This window comes from Ipomoea triloba, chromosome 12 (genome assembly GCF_003576645.1).
Source record: "Ipomoea triloba cultivar NCNSP0323 chromosome 12, ASM357664v1".
NCBI lineage: Eukaryota > Viridiplantae > Streptophyta > Magnoliopsida > Solanales > Convolvulaceae > Ipomoea > Ipomoea triloba.
Genome location: NC_044927.1, coordinates 13,409,742 through 13,429,806, shown reverse-complemented (window position 1 = coordinate 13,429,806; position 20,065 = coordinate 13,409,742). Strand labels below are relative to the sequence as shown.

At 33.3% G+C, this 20,065-nt stretch overlaps 1 protein-coding gene across 1 annotated transcript; it reads left to right on the top strand.

Annotated features, from left to right (window-relative positions):
* Positions 1-14,754: 14,754 nt before the first annotated feature.
* LOC116000047 (EG45-like domain containing protein) lies at positions 14,755-18,828 on the top strand. The gene is made up of 3 exons (XM_031240051.1): positions 14,755-14,908; positions 15,180-15,480; positions 18,525-18,828. The coding sequence occupies exons 1-3, from the start codon at positions 14,791-14,793 to the stop codon at positions 18,529-18,531; spliced, it is 426 nt and encodes a 141-aa protein (XP_031095911.1). The 5' UTR covers positions 14,755-14,790; the 3' UTR covers positions 18,532-18,828.
* Positions 18,829-20,065: the final 1,237 nt, after the last annotated feature.

Genomic DNA, 20,065 nt, shown 5'->3' with positions numbered 1-20,065 from the left:
GGGTTATCTCACCTGAACTCACATCTATGCGTGCATGACACGTAGCCAAAAATGGTCTTCCAAGAATTAAGGATCCATGGGGCTCATTATCACCCATCTTGTAAACAACAAAATCGACAGGCACAAGAAATTTTCCACTAAAACATCTTCCGCTAAGCCTTCCGGGTACCGTGTGGTCCCGTCAGCTAAACGTAGAGTCAGCCTCGTCGGTTTCAAACTTGGTAAGTTCAATTTTTGAAAAAGATTTGAAGACATGACATTAATAGAAGCTCCAAGATCGGCAAGAGCATTTTGAGGATCCATGTTCTGTATAGAACAAGGAATCAACAAAGCTCCAGGGTCGCCCTTCTTTCTAGGGTAACCCTCAGTCAAACAAGCCGAAGGCTCTTGGCTTAAGCAAGTAATATTATCACAATTGTCATCTTCAAATAGCTCGCGGCATTCTTTGTTATTGAAAAATTTTCGGATAAAAGCATTAATTGTACCTTCTCGTGCCGCTTCTTTCTCTTTTTCACTTTTGGATTTGTCTTGTGGTAGCTCCTTTTCTTTTGGGCGTACTTCAGAAGTGGTTTTCTCATGGCTTTCCTTCATTAAGATTGTGCACGAACCGCTCGCATTCTTTAGTTTAAGATCGGGACTACAAGAGGTAGTCTTATCTCTCTTGTCTTCTACCTTACATTGGCATGTTCTGCATACAATATCTATCGGGTCACATTTTCCATGCTCTTCTTCCTTGGCATCAACAGCATTGACTCTCTCTTTTGGATTAGTCTCGGTGTTACTCGGGAGTTGTCCGTAGTGTCTCTCAGACATCATCTTAAACATTTGAGAGATTTGATTCTCAATTGTCTTTAGTGTAGCCTTGGACTCTTGTCTAAGACTAGAAACCTCTTGTCGAATCTCTTGAGTAATCTCTTGTTTTAGATTTGCCCGATCATTTTTGAGTTCCATGATCGTCCTTGTAAGTCTTTCATCTACTTCACGGATGTCATCCCTTCTCTGTTGAGTAAAGTCAAGTTGAGAGTTGTATTGTGGCCTGAATTGGGTCATCTGGCCAGTATTGCCTTGATTTTGATTGTACATCAATCTGTTCTTATCATTTTGTCCATTTGCAGTCATGTTTCCATAGTTGTATTGTCCTCGCGCTTGATATCCATCATTGTTGTTATTGTTCCAACCCTCTCCCTGCTTCCAATTGTTGTTCAATCTTTGATTTTGGCCATAGGTATTGTAGTTGGAGTTCCTTTGAAAGTCTACCGCCTCAACTTGCTCAGATGCAGACGGAGAAGTGCAAATATTGGTATCATGAGGTCCTCCACAAATGTTACAGTAAAGAGCAAAAGCCATACAAGGCTTGGGTTTTCCTTCCATTTTTTCTACCATGGCCTGTAGCTTTTTGATCTCGTGATTCATTGCTTCATATATGCCCTCGTGATCTCCTCGTCGGTCATACCAACAAGAGGTATTCTTAGATATTCTCTCAATTAATTCTTCAACTTCTGGCAAAGCTAGGGAAACAAAGGCACTGTTGGAGGATGAGTCAAGCAACATCTTTCCTTCGTCTATTAGCCCTCCGTAGAATGAGCTAATCATGTCCCATGTGTGCATCAGATCTTGCGGGCATTGTCTTTTAAGAACCTTGAATCGTCGCCAAGCCTCTCCCAGACTCTCAAGCCTTCCTTGCTTGAATTCTTGTATAAGCCTTCGAATCCTCATAGTCTTTGTTATGGGAAAGAACTCGTTCATGAATTCACGATGCAACTGCTGCCACGATCTGAAATGATTGTCGTCTTGGCTTTCCAACCATCGTGTTGCCTCTCCTATAACTGAAAATGGGAATAATTTAAATCGAACTATCTCCTCACTAACGTCTTCTTGTTTGTACATCCCACATGCTCGTATGAACCTTGTGATGTGTGCATTGGGATCTTCAGATGGTAATCCCGAGTATTGACTGTTCTGAACCAGTGTGAGAATAGTTGGATGCACGTGAAAGTTGACGTTTTCCATCGGCGGTACATAGATCGAATTATGCATGTTAAAATTAGGGGTCATGTAATCTGCAATTGATCTTTGCGGTTCCTGAGGAATTCCATAGTATTCTTCTTCACGAATGTTCTCTTGATGATTTGCTCTGTTAGCTTGTGGTTCTTCAAAAATTGGTTCTTCATGGTTAATTGGTGCTTGTGGAATAATTGGAACTGGGGGTGGATTTGGTACAGTTGTTCCTCTTCCTTGTGGATTTCTTGTTGCGCTTGATGAAGCCATTTGAAACCTTTGGGTATTTTTCTTCCTAGTTGCTCTATTGATTTCAGGAATGTAGGTAGTAAGCCTTGATTTCCTTTTGCTCGCGTGTGCATTCACCTAGTAAGATTATCAATGAAACAAAGATTCCACAATTAACTAGAAGTAGTCAATTGGGTAAGTAGCAAAAACAATTGAAATAAAAATAAAACAAAAGAAAGTGGTATGGATTAACAATGCTCAAATCTAGCATTCATGCAATCAAAGTAAACAAAAACATATGACAACCTATTGCCCTCCCCGGAAACGGCGCCATTTTGACGGATTGTTGGTATTGCGTGAGTGGATTGAGGTGTCAAAAGATATTTGTGTTAAAACGAAAAGTCAGTGACTCCCCGAGTGTCGGTCTCGAAGGAGTGACGTGGAGGTGTGTCAAGTGTTCGGGTGTTTACTTGATTGAGTCATGCAAGTGATTCGAGTGTGATGAATGGTGGATTGTGAGTGGAAGGAGTTCATAAGGTTTGGTTTGAGTGCAAGAAAGTAATAAAGTAAAAGAGTTTTGAAAATATGTAAAAGGGGTAGGGATTGGATAGTGTTCATGTATGTTGCATTGTGGTGTGACTAAGGTAATGGATAGATAATGCAAGGACGATGTTGGCTATTCAAGAGTGTGTTGTCTTAGTCCTTTTCCACCTTTGTGTACTAAGGCTTCTTTGACTTAGGAGTGCCTTCAAGCATCCAAAGCTCTAAGAGGAATTTTATCAAACACTTAAGCTACACACTATCCTACTATTCTTAAGAAGTCCATAGGAACTATGATTGTGTCAAAGCTTCAAATCATAACTCTAATCAAAGACATGAAAGAGTCAAGAGTTCAATCTCTCATCTAGATTGGCCAAATCCAAACAAGATCTCATCAAAACAACAATCAATAGACAAGAATAGATAATCCAACAATCTAAGCATTTAGATCCAAAATAGAAATAAGATCATCACACTAGCAACATGCAATCACACAATCCAAATCCCTAGATTAAACTAGCCACTCATGATATGAAATTCAAGACAAAAGCTAATTTAATCCAAGAACAAGATAACAAAATATAATAGAAATGTAATAGAGATCACCTAGAGTGAAGTAATCCTTCAATCCAAGCGTGTTGTCTTGCTACAATGGAGATTTATCTAAACTAAGAAATGAAAATCTAAGAAAATGGAGAAAGTTCTCCAAAGAAAACACTAAGGAAAGGGAAAACTAAATTTCTGGGAACCTCCTCTGAAAATATATCAAAGGGATTTAAATAGTCTCCGAAAAAGCAACCCTAGCCATTTTCGTGCAATGCAGTCTCCACGCCAGCTCACACGTGTGTGAGTGTGCGTGGGAGGCCACTGGATTATTTCCACGCATGCTCACACGCGTGTGGCCATCCTCTTGGGTCCTTCGGGGCTCCGATCTTGCCTGGTTCGCTCTTTAAGCTCAACTTTTGCTCCTATTGGCTCCCAGGGCTCCTATTTCGCCTCCTTTAGGCTAAAAGTAGCTTTTGTGTGTTGGTTAGTGATTTTCAAGCATTTATGATCATAATTCATCATGTAAGGATGCTATAAACGTGACAAAGCACCATATTATGCACTTGATTTAAGGGTATCTCGGAGGCTTATCATCCAGTTTCTTAAAATCCTTTTCCATCATATTTTATTTGGGTCTGTGATTATTTTAAATCACTTACATGTATAAATTAATTTGGGCCAGCATTTCTTTTACAAAATTGAGAACTATATTGTTTTCAATTTGCCATTCAATTCATATTTTGATGTTAATTATATTCAATATGCTCCTAAATTAAATTGCCACTTTGTGCAATTTATTTGGATAATATGATCTTATGCATATTCGGTTATATTGACATAATTTATAGCCCCTGACTATGCGAATTATAGATTATCCTTTAGAAGTTGACCCTCGATTTTACATAACCTTAGTATATATAGATTTTTCTTAAAGAAAATCTAGATCTTGGCTGCTATCACCAAGTGTGAATTCACCAAGCTTGATTTTAACGAGAGCAATTACTTAGATGTCCACGAGTAATGAGACCTTGAAAGCTCAATGCCCTAATTTTCCATTGCCACCTTCTTTTGTTTTTTTTGAACCATGACCCAAAAATGAATACCTTCCTGCAAATCCTGCAAAGGACTTGGGTACCTTATAAATATCCCTGAAGGATAGTTTTGACTAACAAATTTCGATTGGTCCTTTCTAAAATATCCCTAAAGGATAGTTTTGATCTAAAACACAAACTTACGTCACAACGTACGTTGTGCAAGAAGGATGTTTTCTGTCATAAATTTGTTTAATAAGACCTTGCCCTCTTTTAATACCCCCCCCCCCTTGCTAGCAGTAAAGCTACAAATTCATAATGCATGTCCAGCTGACCATGCACTAGTGCCCGAAGCACACATAATGTTACCCTGTCAAGTAACGTCAAAAGGGGACAAGAAAAAGGCCACGATATGAATAATAGGTCACAGTGGCAATAATACACTCGCGAAACCAGCAAAAAAAAGCACAATGATCCAACTTATCGAGGATAACCAGATTCATACATAACTCTGGCCCAACAACAAGAATACTTCAAATGTGGGTGTAAAAGGTACTGCTCTCGTGCGTGCTGCACCCAAAGCATTTTGTTGAAACATAAATGAACATCACAATGTTGAGTCCAACCAAGTAACTTGCCTAAAGCAAATGCTCTTGTTGGTAATATTGATAACCTACTTTTTCAACATCGTTTTAGTGATGTTCTCATTGATCTTTATATACAAACTTTTACCATTATTGATAAGGTTCCTTTTTGTGAGCTCCGGTAGAGCCTCACTTTTAATCTACTTGTTTAGTAACATTATTTCAATTGGTTTTTATGATAAAACTAGATCTATCCTAGAAGTGATTGGCTATTCCTTTATAAATTGCAATAATAATTTTGTTGCAAGTTCCTCAATATTTTGAACGTATGCATGTTCAATTGAATATCACTATCTCTCAATGGTGATAGTTTGCCATACTATGAATGCTCATCAGTAAGATCATTCTGGTCATAATACGGGGACTAAGAAATTAAAAGTTTGTTATACCCTCACAAGTATTGATGTTTTTAGGGACATCATACTTGATATATTTTTACTTTCAAATCTAGTTCATTGCATATCAATACCAAATCCCTCATCAACCCAGTACATGTAAACTATTTCCCATTCTGCGTTCCTATTCTTAGTATGCAAGTCCAAATTGTTATATCACCACCATTTGCGTATCTTTATGGGCTATATATGAGGTTATATAAAACTTCATCTATTGAAATAATGGCCCATGATAAGGAATCAATAGATACGATGACTGCATACTAAAGATCTGTTTCTCGGCATTATGGGGAGATATATCTGAATTTAAATGCCGAGAAAACCACGAAATAGAATGATCTTCATTATAATCCATGTACCGATAAAACTAAACTAGAAGTTCAGTAGATAATCTATTGAAATATTAGAAAATAATCTGCCAAATATATATACCTATAACGTATATATATACACTGATCATGTTGATCAGAAAGAAAAGTAACAAGGTCCCATATATAATCCTCAAAATTGGACCAAATATGTCTATATCGATACTCCTTGACTCCAGAAGTATAAGAGATCTATCGGTTTAACAAATATGAAACATAATGCTAGCAAAGAAGCATTGTCACTTTTGCCTTAAAAAGAATTATATCCTTAAGACATTTTGTCCAGAAGACAAAAACCCTAGTAAGGTGCACCAAACAAACATAATACTAGAGATGTGGAACAATCAGATCTTAATACTTGGGAAATGTCAACGATCTGATTAAATTATCATGAATTTGGAAACAAATTATATAGTTGTCGACAACACACGCCTATATAATTGCTCATTTAAATAAACTGGATCCAGGAGAGGTGCCAGAAGCATCCTCATTATTTAATATTTAAAGGAGCAATTAAGGCATAGCTCAACTTGCTAAAATAGATTCTCTTGATAAAACGTACACCATTGAACATTAACCCTGCTGGTTACAAATGGGTGTTTGTGCGAAAGAGAAATTGATGAGGTGATATAATAGCGAGTGTTTGTAGCACATGGGTTCACGCAGACCCTTGATTAATTTTAATCAAATCTCCTATGTACAATAACATTAAGTTCTGCTATACAAGATAATTGGCAGAATAAACTTAGATATGCAACTAATAAACGTCATGACCATATGACAATAAGGTCATTGGACGATATGGTATTTATATGACCTTAGCACAGGTCATAATTAACTGAGTAATTGTCCTTTTGAAGAAGGAATTATGTGTCATTATGACTTCTTTAAAGGATTACGAATAGAGTTATTACCCTCATTTCGAAGGGATAATATGTACCATAAGTGTTCTTTATTGAGTTGTAAATGAGCATAGAATTACTAAATACGATATGTTTATTTGAGAACTCCTTGATGGATCTATAATTCTCAAAATAAATATTACAACATGTTTGTTGTTGAAGTATAAAGGCTTTACTTAAATCGTAAAGCAATTAACTGAGTAATTTCCTCATGAAGCAGGAAAATGTAAAAATCAAAATATACCATTAGTACCTATTGAGGGGCTACTAAGCATTATCTCAACCTATGATGGTGTTATAAACATCGTAAAAGAGCTTAATTGTACTAGCTCAAAAGACGAATTTTTAGAAATAAAAAGGACTTGGATAACCAAGTATTATCTCGACATGCAGATCGAGTATTTCCTTGAAAGGAATTATATACATCAATCAGTCTATTTTTAGAAAGATGTCTTTAACGCATTTCATATGGATAAGTATGATTGACTTATCACACTAACGGTTATATGTCTTGAAGAAGATAAAGAACCGTTTAGACTCAAAAATGATACTGAGGACATCTTAGGACTTGAAGTCCATTACTTCATTATTATTGGACCACTATGGAAGAACCAGAAGTTCTGTGATCATATTAGGACGGACATTGTCCTTACAATGAAATCACTTATAACTTCTAGTGCTCCAAATATCCTCTAGTAAAGTTTATGCGATAAACCAATGTGTGTTTTTTTTTCTCATAGATCACTTGGTAATGACTCCTTTTGATTCCCATTCCAAGTTAGTTATGTGTGTTCTACCTCCACTGACTTATTGGAGGTCAATAAAAGTGTGTTTTTAAGTAGGTATGGTTAATGAATATTGGCTATATTCAACCCACATAAGCCCCAGAAGAATCATGAGAATCATTGTATAAAATGTTAACTTATAGTGACAATCCTGAAGATTGTCATATCATCTCCCCTACGATCCTTTTGAAACAAGTATTCTACTTTAAGCAATGTAGATTTTGAAGATTATTGTCTTCAGGGGGAGATGCAGACTACATTTACTTAAAACAATCCTGAAGATTGAGTGTTATGCGACTAACAAGTTGTACTTTAGCAACATATGAATACATATATACCATGTACTCTTTTTCTCACTAGATTTTTCCCATTGGGTTTTTCTAGTGTGATTTTTAACGAGGCATGAGTATGATATAATAAACGGGGAGAAAGTTGGAAATAAATATTTTAATAGACGAACCTCGAAATCCTTAAGATTATGCCCCAAAAGGCTTATGATTGTACTCTTTTTCCCTCAACTAAGTTTTTCCTATCGGGTTTTCTTAAGTTAAGGTTTTTAACGAGGCAATTAGGAAATATGTTGTCTTCAGGGGGAGCAACAACATACAGATAACTTATTGGTCCAGAAGACCAACAACTCTTGCAAATCCCGAAGATTAAACGCAAAAAGTTATGGTTGTACCCTTTTCCTTAACTGAGTTTTTCCTACTGGGTTTTCTTAGTATAAGAGTTTTAATGAAACAACCAGGACTATATATGAATTTATAAATACCATGTACTCTTTTCTTCAACTAGGTTTTTCTCATGTGATTTTCCTAGTGGAGTTTTTAACGAGACATGAAAGTATTTGAGTATATCATTCATGTACCCTAGACTCTTTTATTGTCTGGGTTTTGTCTAGATTTTTCCCACAGGATTTTCCTAGCAAGTTTTTGAGGAAGCAAGATCGTGAACAAATAATGTCCAAGGGGGAGTTTTATAAATTATACTTATTGTGCCCATTATGCTGTAACCGTTGCAACAGTCATATTTAGTATTAGTATTAATGTTGTAAGTTATTATATATATGTACCTCCCTTTTGTAAAATGGCAGAGAGATGATGAATAAAAGATGAATCTTGTTTTGTCTCCCTTACTTTGTCTTTACTTTTCTCCACGCATCATGTTTGAGCTAATGGGTTTACAACACTCTCTACATTTTTACTATCTTTTGATCTTCTCTTTGTGGAGGATGAATGTGAGAGATTTATGGTAATTTCTGTCTCGGTGGAAGAGGAGCACTAGAATTTGAGGATATGCATTAATGGCGGTTGTTTATATATATATATATATATATATATATATATATATATCTACTATACTAATAAGAGCCAAAGAGAGTTAGGCCTAAAATGGGTAAAAAAAATGGCGGTCAAATTATTTAATCAAATGGATGGTTCAGATTAATTATTTAATCAAATAGATGGTTAAGATAATTCAGATTAATATTATTAATAGAGATTACCTAATTTAACCTTACTTTTATGATTATCCGTTAAGTTTTCTGTTAAATATTCTCTTCTCCGTTAATATTCCGTTAACTTTTAACTTACCCATTAATTTCTATAAGAAAGATCTTAGGTTCGAACCCCATCTCAATCAAATTTGACATAATTAAGTTTCTCACTCTATTTTACTCTTATTAAATTAAATAAATTAGTAGCTACAACAAAAAATGATACATATGTATTTTTTTAATTTAGAATTATGTGTCTACAATACCTTTATTTGAAAAAATTATTCATTATCAAAAAATTAAATTAAATAAGAGAAATAATTTCATTAGTTATATTGTCTTTATTTTCTCTCATGCAAAGATTCTTTACATTCAAATTTATCAATTGATATTCATTACATTGTCTATTATCTTATTTTTACAATATCTTGTAATTAAATATCAAAGTTATAGTACAAAATAATGTTATATATTTATTTACCAAGTATTTTATTAATACTATGAAAAAAAATTTTAAAATAATTTGAAGCTAATTATATTAACTACTTGCTTGGGGATTGGTTGACAAAGAGAGTACTCAAATAACCCAACAAATTGAAGCGTAATCGCTCTATTTTACTCTTATTGAATTAAATAAATTACTAGTTACACCAAAAAATGATACATATGTATTTCTTTAATACCATGAAAAAAATAAAAAAGAATAGTTTGAAACCAATCATATTAACTACTTGGGGAATTTGTTGACAATGAAAGTACTTAAATAACCAATTACCCAGCAAATTGAAGCGAGAAACTTCTTTTTAATATCTTTGGAATATATAATATTTTAAATTTTGAAATTTTTATTAATCTATTTAATCTTTTTTATTAAACTAGGAATTTCTTTATCCACAATAACTCATTCAACAATAATGGTTGAACCAAATGAACCCCAAACAGAACACCTAAAGGAAAGTCCATAGCTCCTATATCATAATCACATTGCATGACGTTGTCATCTATGCTACCAACAATAACCGAATTGCAAATAACACACTACCAACAAAAAGGAATAGAACAAATGTAGTAGTAAAGATGAAGACAATGACAATGTTACTCAAAAGATAATTAAGAACACTTAGAAAAATTCAAATGAAAAGTAGTATTTATTTAGACTATCATTTTTAGACCAAATATTTAGACTATCGATTTTACAAGATTGCAAACATTTATTTTAGTAATAATTATAATGAATTTTCTATATTATCTTGGATTCATATACTTTGAGTTAGATATTTAAATAAAAAAATTCGACATTCAATTACCCATGTATAAACTTCTCCTATATAATCTTGCATTGATATACTTTCAAATATTTATTTAAATATAAACATTGGGCATTAACTTATACGCGCAATGCGCGTGTAAAACTAGTATATATATATATAGGATCTGCATTAATGGCGGTTGTTTATATATATATATATATAGTGTTATAATTATAATAGAAAACAAGAAATTAAGAATAGATAGAACCCTAACCTACGCGGGACTGCAGGAAGCCGGGAATCGACTGCTATTTGTCTTTTTCAATAATTTTTTTCGCAATTTCGATCAATCCTCTATTCAAAAAATTATATTTAAAAAATTGTCATGATTATTTTTGTATTTAAAAAATTTTTGAAACTTTTGTAATCTTATTTCATGTTATTTGATTATCATAAATTGGTATTATTAAATTTAAATTTTAGTTGTTTTATATAGGGGCCATTTTTTCAATTTTGCCCCGGGGTTATAAAATGTTTGGACCGGCCCTGTTTTAGAATAATGTACTTTATGTGTTAGAATAATGTATTTTATGAGTTAGAATAATGTACTTTATGTGTTAGAATAATGAACCATCTAGGTAAGATAATGCATTTTATGAGTTAGAATAATGTACTTTATGCTTTAGAATTATGTATTTTATGAGTTATAAAAATGTATTTTATGAGTTAGAATAATTAATTTATGCTTTAAAATAATGTACATTGTGTCGTTTTGGACCATGGTACACGCAATAATGGTTGTATATGTATAAGGCCTAGCATTCAAGCCTACAAACTTAGCCTATTTAGCTATATATTTAATATTAAATAATTATATAGGTCCTTAATCAGGTGAGAACCATGTCCCAGGTGAGAACATAAGGACAAATTCAAACCATTGATCTAGTAGATCTAACGGTTGAAATAAACAAAATTTTGTAATATTTATGAAAATGACCCTGCTCATTTTAAAAGTTTATAGTATTTATGAAAATGACCCCGCTCATATTTTACTTAATTTCTCATCCATCAGATCTTGCAGATCAATGGTTTAGATTTGTCCTCACATCCACACCTAAAGAATTGTTCTCACCAGAATTAAAAAAAAAAAGAAATATATATATATATATATATATATATATATATATATATATATATATATATATATATATATATATATATATATAAGCTTCATAAGGTGAAAACTGCGCACAAATACTAATTGTAGATGTAATCCAAATCAACAGTCCATATTCAATATTGATTAAAAACGCGCGGTGGCATATTGATAATTTTGAGTAAGTATGTTATATTATCTTTTGTATTCGAGTGCATATTTTTCTTCTTCGAGTGCACAATTTTCCTTCTTAAAGTGCATATTTTTTCTTCTTCGAGTGCATCTGTTTTGTTTCAGTACTTAGTTTCTCCTTTGAGTGTAAACATTTGGTCTTCAAGTGCACGTTTTGTAGCCTTCAAATGCATCTTTTGCTTTCTAAGAGTGCACACGTAATTTTCTTCTAATTTTCCCTTTTAGTATCTTTTTTCCCTTGCCTTCTAGATAGTGATCTTCTTTATACTTTCAAGTGCTCAGTTCCATGACTAAAAGTTCATGTGTGTCTTACTATTGTGTTAAAAAAAATACTTAGCATTCCATTGAACCCTTGTTTTCCTTCTAGTGCATGTTTGTCTTACTATTGTGTTAAAAAAAATACTTAGCATTCCATTGAACCCTTGTTTTCCTTCTAGTGTATGTTTTTAGCCTTCAAGTGTATGTTTCCTTTCTAAGAGTTCACAATTAATTTTCATCAAATTTTTCCTTTTAGTGTCATTTTTCTCTCCCTTGCCTTCTAGTGATCTTCTGTATGCCTTCAAGTGCTCAATTTAATGCCTACAAGTGTATGTGTGTCTTACTGTTGTGTAAAAGTTAATAATAATAAAAAAAACTTAGCATTCAACTTAACCCTTTTTTCCTTCAGTGCAGATTTTTTGCCAAGTGTACATTTTTATGCCTTCATGTGAATGTTTCTTTGCCTTCAAGTGCACAATTTTGGATAGTATTTGTTATATCTTGTGCATTCTTTTCAATAACATATAACTAAATTTCTAATGAAATTTGTGAGATTTACAAATGTTTTGTATGGGTAATTGGTTTAATAATATTTAAGTTGAATAACCTCCCTTTTTGGTAACATAAATTGCATCAATTGCACATCTATTTGCCTTCGAGTGCTAATTTTTTGCCTTCAAGTGCACATTTTTTTTACCTTCAACAAGTGCATGGTTTTGAGTTTTCAAGTGCACATTTCGTATAGAATTTATTAAGAGAGTCATTGGTCAATGTTCATCGCATTTTCGCACCAGAAGAAACATGCGCACTTGATCTTAGACCTATATATAACTAATACGGAGTATATTTTTAACTATGTATATTTTTATTTTTTTTACACATATATAGGCCTTAAAAAGTCTAACATTTAGGCCTTAAATAGACCCAAAGTCTATTAACGCTTACTTTGAAACCTTTTTAATGTCCTACATATTAAATTGACTTTTAAAAGGGTTTCAGGCCAGGCCAGACTAATTGTAGGCCTAGGCTTGAGCCTAACAAAAGCCTACATACAAGCTCAGACTCAAACTTATAATTTATATAGCAGGCTCAGGATCGGCTCGGCCTAGCCTACTTTCATCCAATCGTTATATCGTGGATCGAGATCCACAGTGCACTGTGGATCCTGGTCCAATATACAGAATTTGACTTTATAAGGTACAAAATTTATATTCATAATGCATAGAATTATATAGCGGAGGACACATAAACACTTAACATAATACACATATACATTATGGAATTGAAATTCATAATGTACAGAATTAGATAGATGAAGACACATAAATTCATCATAACATATAATACACATGTCATGTATGTACTTATTTTAAAATATTGTGTTTATGTGTATGTGTATTATGTTAAGTGTTTATGTGTCATAGAAGATTGCATGTGTCACAAGAATTTAAAAAGTCCCACAAAAAGCCTAAGACTTCCTTAGATATCCCTAATTAGAAAAATAAAATAAAAAATAAAATTACGATATATGCCATAAATTAGGGATGATTATGGTTCGGTCTGGACCGTTAGCTTTGAATTAAATCGAAACTCAAAAGGTTCCGGTTTAAATTTCGGTTCCATAATATTAGGAATTGGAACCGCTAGTTCCAGTTCCATAACATAAATAAATAAATAAAGTTTAACTATTAATTTTTTTTTTGAGGAAAAAGTTTAACTATTATTTGATTAAAGTTTAAATAACAATTATTTGATTAAAGTTTAAATAACAATTATTTGATTAAAGTTTAATTATTACTTGATTAAAGTTTAAACTTTAAATAACAATTTAAAATTTAACTATAATAATTATTTTTATTTTTTAATTTAACTTTAAAGTTTAAATATTTGATATAACCATTTAAAAATAGAATGAAATAATTATTAGAAAATAATTGTTGTATTTAGATTATTTTAAAAAAAAAAAAAACAAAATTTACCTAAAGAAAAACATAATTCGAACGGGCAGTTTAAACCAGAACCGAAACCCTCTTAGAAGGTTTTAGTTTCTATTTGTTCGTCATTTTTTGGATCTGAAGATTGCTGATTCAAAATCGAAATCAAACCGGAGTCAACCCTACCATAAATTTTCTCTCTGAAAAAGTCCATAAATTATTTTCCATCCATTCCTAATTTCCTATGTCATTCTCAATTAACTGTTTTATTAATGAGTTGACTGTGTCAAGCCGATGTATATGACTTCGCTTTTTGTTGGCTTTCCCAATTGACTCCAAGTATGATTGGTTTAAGCGCGTTTTAGTCCTCCACTATGGTCTACCATGTGGCCTTACAAGAATTTTCGAAGGTGACATTTTTTTTTAATACTACTAACTCTATTAGAATGCAGTATCTGTTCATAACTACTTTCTTAACCTCTTGAAGCACAAGAATCAGTATTGCTTTCACCGAGGCTCGAACACACCACCCCCGTATAAAGGGAAGGGTTTGATGCCACTGGACCACATGGTCCTTGGCATTTTCGAAGGTGACATCCTTTGTCCATTTAAATAATACACGGCTCCACTTATGAAAAGTTTGATAAACTAATTTTTTTATTCAATTACATTTTTATTATTATTATTATTATTATTATTATTATTATTATTATAAGCTAGTTTATGAATTTGTGTGACAATTATCTTGCAGTTGTGAAATTCAAATTAATTTATACATATATTAATTTTATGATTTGATGCAAAAACATTACAACCGGATTGTATAAATTTATAGTTTTTGCAAAAAATTGTGTGACCAACTGAATCATTGAATTAGTGTAATTTACATCATCTTAAATGTTTTGTGAGGCTCATTGAGTTCAAGATTCAACCTTTTGAAAAGACAAAAGTAAAAATTGAGACCACTCCAAAATCCGCTATAATATATAGCATATACCACGTTCTTATTGCCAAGGGAACAAAGCTTCAGAACATTAAATTTCGCTCCCTTAGCTTACTGAAAAGAAAATGAATACAAGTAGCAGATCCCTCTGTATATTTGTCATTTTTTTCTTCCACTCTATTTATTTTCCTGCTTGTGAGGCAGATGTGGGAACTGCAGCTCACTATAGCCCTCCCTACTCGCGTAAGTTATTCTTCAATTCCGATCCCCTATTATTATTGTGGTTGCTGTGGTCGTGGTCATCGTTGTAACCACGCACGCAAACTTAAATATAAGTAGTCTAAATATTTAGATTTTAGAGCATAAAAATCAGTTTGAATATAATTAATGCATGAATGAACACGAGAAATGATTAAACATTGAAATTTTAGAAGAAATAATCAGTCAAAAACTCAAACTGAGTTGAATCAGGGATGATGAGATCGAAATTTGATATTTATATTTATATATGCAGCAACGACGTGTTTCGGGAGCGATCCGACTCAGTTTCCGTCGAGCAATTTGTTCGCGGCGGCGGGAGATGGGATATGGGACAATGGAGCTTCCTGCGGAAGGCAATACTTGGTGGGGTGTATAAGTTCCATAACGCCCGGAGCTTGCGTAAAGAACCAAACTATACAGATCAAGATCGTTGACTACGCTCCGGGCGTCATGTCCACGCCTTCTTCGTCCGGCACCACCATTGTTTTGTCCGACGAGGCCTTCGGACTTATTGCGGATGCTCTCGCTGATTCTATCAACATTGAGTTTCAACAGTATGCCTCACCTTTAATTTTCTGAATGCTCTTTTTTCTTTTTTTTTAAATAATAATTAAATGTTGAAATTTTTAGTATAAAATTGCACAGAAAGTGACTATTTTGTGGTACAAATATATGGGCGGTCTACTTCCGATTTAGTTCGGGTCAAAGTGGATTCGGATTCTTTGTTGTAAGACGAAGAAATTTATATATTGTACACTCAAAATGGATAATTGGTGAATGAGAAATTGATTCTCAAAATAGACCAATTTGATTACTTCTATTCGTATTCTCCCGTGACGGGAATGAATTCGATAAGGATGATACTTGCCATAGCCGCACTGCGGAATTTGGATGTTCATCAAATGGATGTAAAAACAACTTTCTTGAATAGCGAGGTATATTAAGAAATCTATATGGAACAACTTGAGCGTTTTGTGGTTTTGGGCCAATAGAAGAAAGTCTATAAATTGGTTAAATCGTTATATGGTTTAAAATAAGGGAAATTACTGTGTGGACTATGGTCCACACAGCTATGTGGACCATAATAAAATGTACATTTTTAATGTACTAAATGTACATTATTTTTATACTGAATGTACATTATTTTTATACTATAAAAATAATGTACATTCAGTACACAAATAATGTATATCCCCTGAATATAATGTACATTATTTTTATACTGAATGTACATTATTTTTATATTGAATGTGCATTATTTAATAGTATGATCCACACAGCTATGTGGACCATGGTCCACACAGCTATAATGATTGTAAAACAAGTACCTAAGTAGTGTCACGAGAAGTTTGATTATGCAATGCTAACCAATAGGTTTAAGATAAACGAAAGTGACAAGTATGTCTATGTTAAAGAAACAATTATGTCATTTTTTGTTTATATTTTGATGATATACTCATCGTGGGTAGTAACGATTAAATGATCAAATCTATTAAGGACATGTTAAATTCGAGATTTGACATGAAGGATATTCATTTAGCATATTTAATCATCGGGATTAAAATAATGAGAAGAACGGATAGTCTCGTGTTAAGCCAATCTCATTATATCAATAAAGTCTTTGTAAAGTTTAACAAGGATGGTTATCAAGTGGCTAGGACACCGTTAGATACTAACGTCCATCTGTCCAAAAATGTCGGAGAATGCATTTCTCAAGTAGAATACGCTAGGATTATTGGAAGTTTGATATATCTAATGAGTTGTAAGATGTCATATATTGCCTTTGCGGTTAGTAAACCAAGTAGATATACGCACTGGAAGGCAATAGTGAGTCCTGAGATCCTTGAGGTATACCCGTGACTGGGGACTGCACTATATGACATATCCTGCTGTACTTGAAGGATATAGTGGCGCTAATTAGATATAGGATATTAAGGACTCTAAGTCCACGAGTGGCTACGTGTTCACGTTAGCCGGTGCAGTCGTTTCTTAGAAATCCTAGAAACAAACCGTGATAGCCAAATCTATGATGGAATCTAAGCTAATAGCCTTAGACAAATGTTGCGAAGAGGCGAAATGTCTACGTCATTTTGTTGAGGATATTCCTTGTTGGGATAAACCTGTACCTCGAATATGTGTTATTGCGATAGTCAAGATACAATTGGAAGGGTGCAGAATAATATGTATAATGGTAAGTTTAGATATATACGTCTTAGACATAATACCATTAGACAGCTTCTTACAACGGGTATTATCTCTGTTGAATACGTAAGGTCAAAGAATAATATAGAGGATCCATTAACCAAAGGGTTGAGCAAAGACGTTGTTGAGAAGTTGGCACCCGGAATTGGTTTAAAGCCCATGGAATAAAAGTTCTGTAGTGGACACCCAACCTAGCTGACACCTAGGTTCAATGGACAACTAAATTATGGAATGAATTGTAGGGGTCCCGGATTCCCTACCATTTCTCGTTAGAACAGTGACTCCCACACGAGGCTAGCACGTTGATGCTTTAATGATTCGAGTTTCGGTTGACATGTGTGAGTATTCGGGATACTTAGGAAAGAATCACCTACGTGAGAGAGACGTGTGGTCACTTCAAAGGAGAATTGATTGTGTTCAATTCTTTAGAAACTCACGCAGAACCAAGAACGGTGACCCATGACCAAAACGGGCACACCCATGAGAACAGAACAAAGGTTGGAAGGTTCCTGTGTGTGATATGTCATCGTCTGCACAAATGACAGTCGGTTCAAAGATATCGCGTTCTACCGAACATCCAGTAGAGTAAACATATCTTCACAAGACAAGGTTCAAAGGGTAATACCTACCTATGGCATGCAGGGACCGATCGAAGAGCACATTCTTGTCATTTTTCCACGTCTTGAAAATCAATTTTCATTCATGTGGGGATTGTTAGAATGTTTAGCATAAAATGCATTAAAATGGATATTTTGCGGTACAAATATATGTGGGGTCCACTTCCGATTTGAGTCGGGTCAAAGTAGATTAATGTTGTTCGTAATAAGATGAAGAAATTGATATATTGTACACTCAAAACAAATAATGGATGAATGAGAAATTGATTTTCAAATTAGACCATTTGAATTGGAAATTAATGAAGGTGGAAAGGCTTTGTAAAAGCACTTATTCCACATTGGTTGGGAAGTGGGTTTTCACTACTATATATAAAAGGGCCTTTTAGAGACATGTTGAATTGTATAGCATAGAGACTTTCTCTCACGCGCAGAGGAGGGGTGCAAATCAAATCTAAAAAATGAGCTTGAAAATATTTGAATTGTATACGCCGACTGATCTATTTTAGGCTCACTTTGCAAAATAATAATAACAACAAAAACAAGAATAACACTACTTTATTTAAAGAGTACAGTACTATAGAATATACATTGTTCTCATTTAAAAGCTAACACATCTTATTTAATTTCAATGTTCTAAACTATACATCTCCTCCTTTCTGATAAAAAAAAATGTTCTAAACTATACACAATAAGTATATGAATTGTTTTTTTTTTTTTTTTTGGTTATCATTTGGTAATTTGATTGCTTATATTAATTATGTTTACAATATTTTATGCAGGGTATAAACAACAACAATGTTTTGGTTTGTTGGTTTGTAAATTGTCTCAATTCAATATTAGAAGTAGTACTCCAGTACTATAAAGTCTAAGTATGTTCTGTATGCAACTTAGTTTGTTAGTGGTGGTTGAGATTATATAAAAGTTTGTTAGAGGGGTTTTCTAGATGATTCTATTATAATTCAGTTTGTCTATATAAAATACTGTTTCTTTGTTTTTACAACAAGTAAGTTGGTTTTCATTTTGTAACTCAAACCTTTACATTCAAGTTCGTTCACGGTAATTCAAGTTTCTAGATTATTCCTATATGAATAAATATTTCTCTGTTTTCCTTCTTCATCACATAAACCCTTAAGATTTCTCATAGCTTTATTATCCCTATCATCTTAAAAAAATTTCTTGTGTGATTGATATTTTCTTTCTCAGTAACGAATGACAAGGGGAGAAAGAAGGGAAAATAATTTGGTTTTGATGGCACACTACAAAAAATTGGATATTCAACAACAAACATTTAGCGGCAGTAACCGCTACTAAATATTTATTTAGTGGTTGCTTCAAGAACCGCTACTATTTTTGCAATGAAACATTACTTGTGAAATGTTAGCGGCAAATATTGATAGTTTACCGTGATTTTTTGAATTTATTTTAGTGGCTATCGGACACCGTACCCTTATTCTTCCGCTATTAGCCGCCTATCAAAATCCCTTTTCTAGTTTATTATCCTAACTCGCTCTTCTCAACCTAATTCTCTTCCGCCAGCCTCTCTCGTCCAAATCTCTATTGATTTTTTAGATATATAGAAGCAATAGCCATTGAGTCATTCATTCAAAGGAAGAAGAAGGGATGGAGGGAGAGATGAAGGCTTCAAAACCTAGCAAGAAGAACGGAAATTAATGGATAAAAATTTATGGATGGTGACAATGAGCGAGAAAAAACAATCAATGGTTACAGCTGGTTTTTAATCTAAAGCTTCAAAGCTCAATAACTCAAGTCCTCAATTCTTCACTCGTAACACTTCCCCCAAGTAGGATTTCATTAAGGTCTTCTTTTCTCTCCCTTGTATGTGCTTTCATTTATCTTCCATACAATTGGTTATCATTTTTCAGTATTAGGAAATACAATTATATATATAGTATCTTCTTGTCATTTTGACTCCTTGTCATTTGCTATAATCCAAGTTGGTCGTGTATAGAAGAATTCAAGTTCTTGAGAATGTCAAAATCATAGTAATATATCTAATAAAAAAAGTTATAGTAATGGTAGACTATTTGTTTCTTTACCATTAGCTAGGGTTCATGAGCAATGAAAATTTGAGATTATTATTTAGTAATTGAGAATTCTATAATTCTATACTTACTTTCATTTTTTAAATTGGTGGTTGCCTGCAAGTGCATAGCTCATCAATTTCATTCCAATTATTGCAATTTTGTGTAGTTTAACATCAAAGTACTCACTATTGTGGATTAGTTACCTTGTTAAGTTAAATAAATTGAAAGCATGTGTATAAAATTATATTTGATGGTAAATCACAATCTTAAGCGAA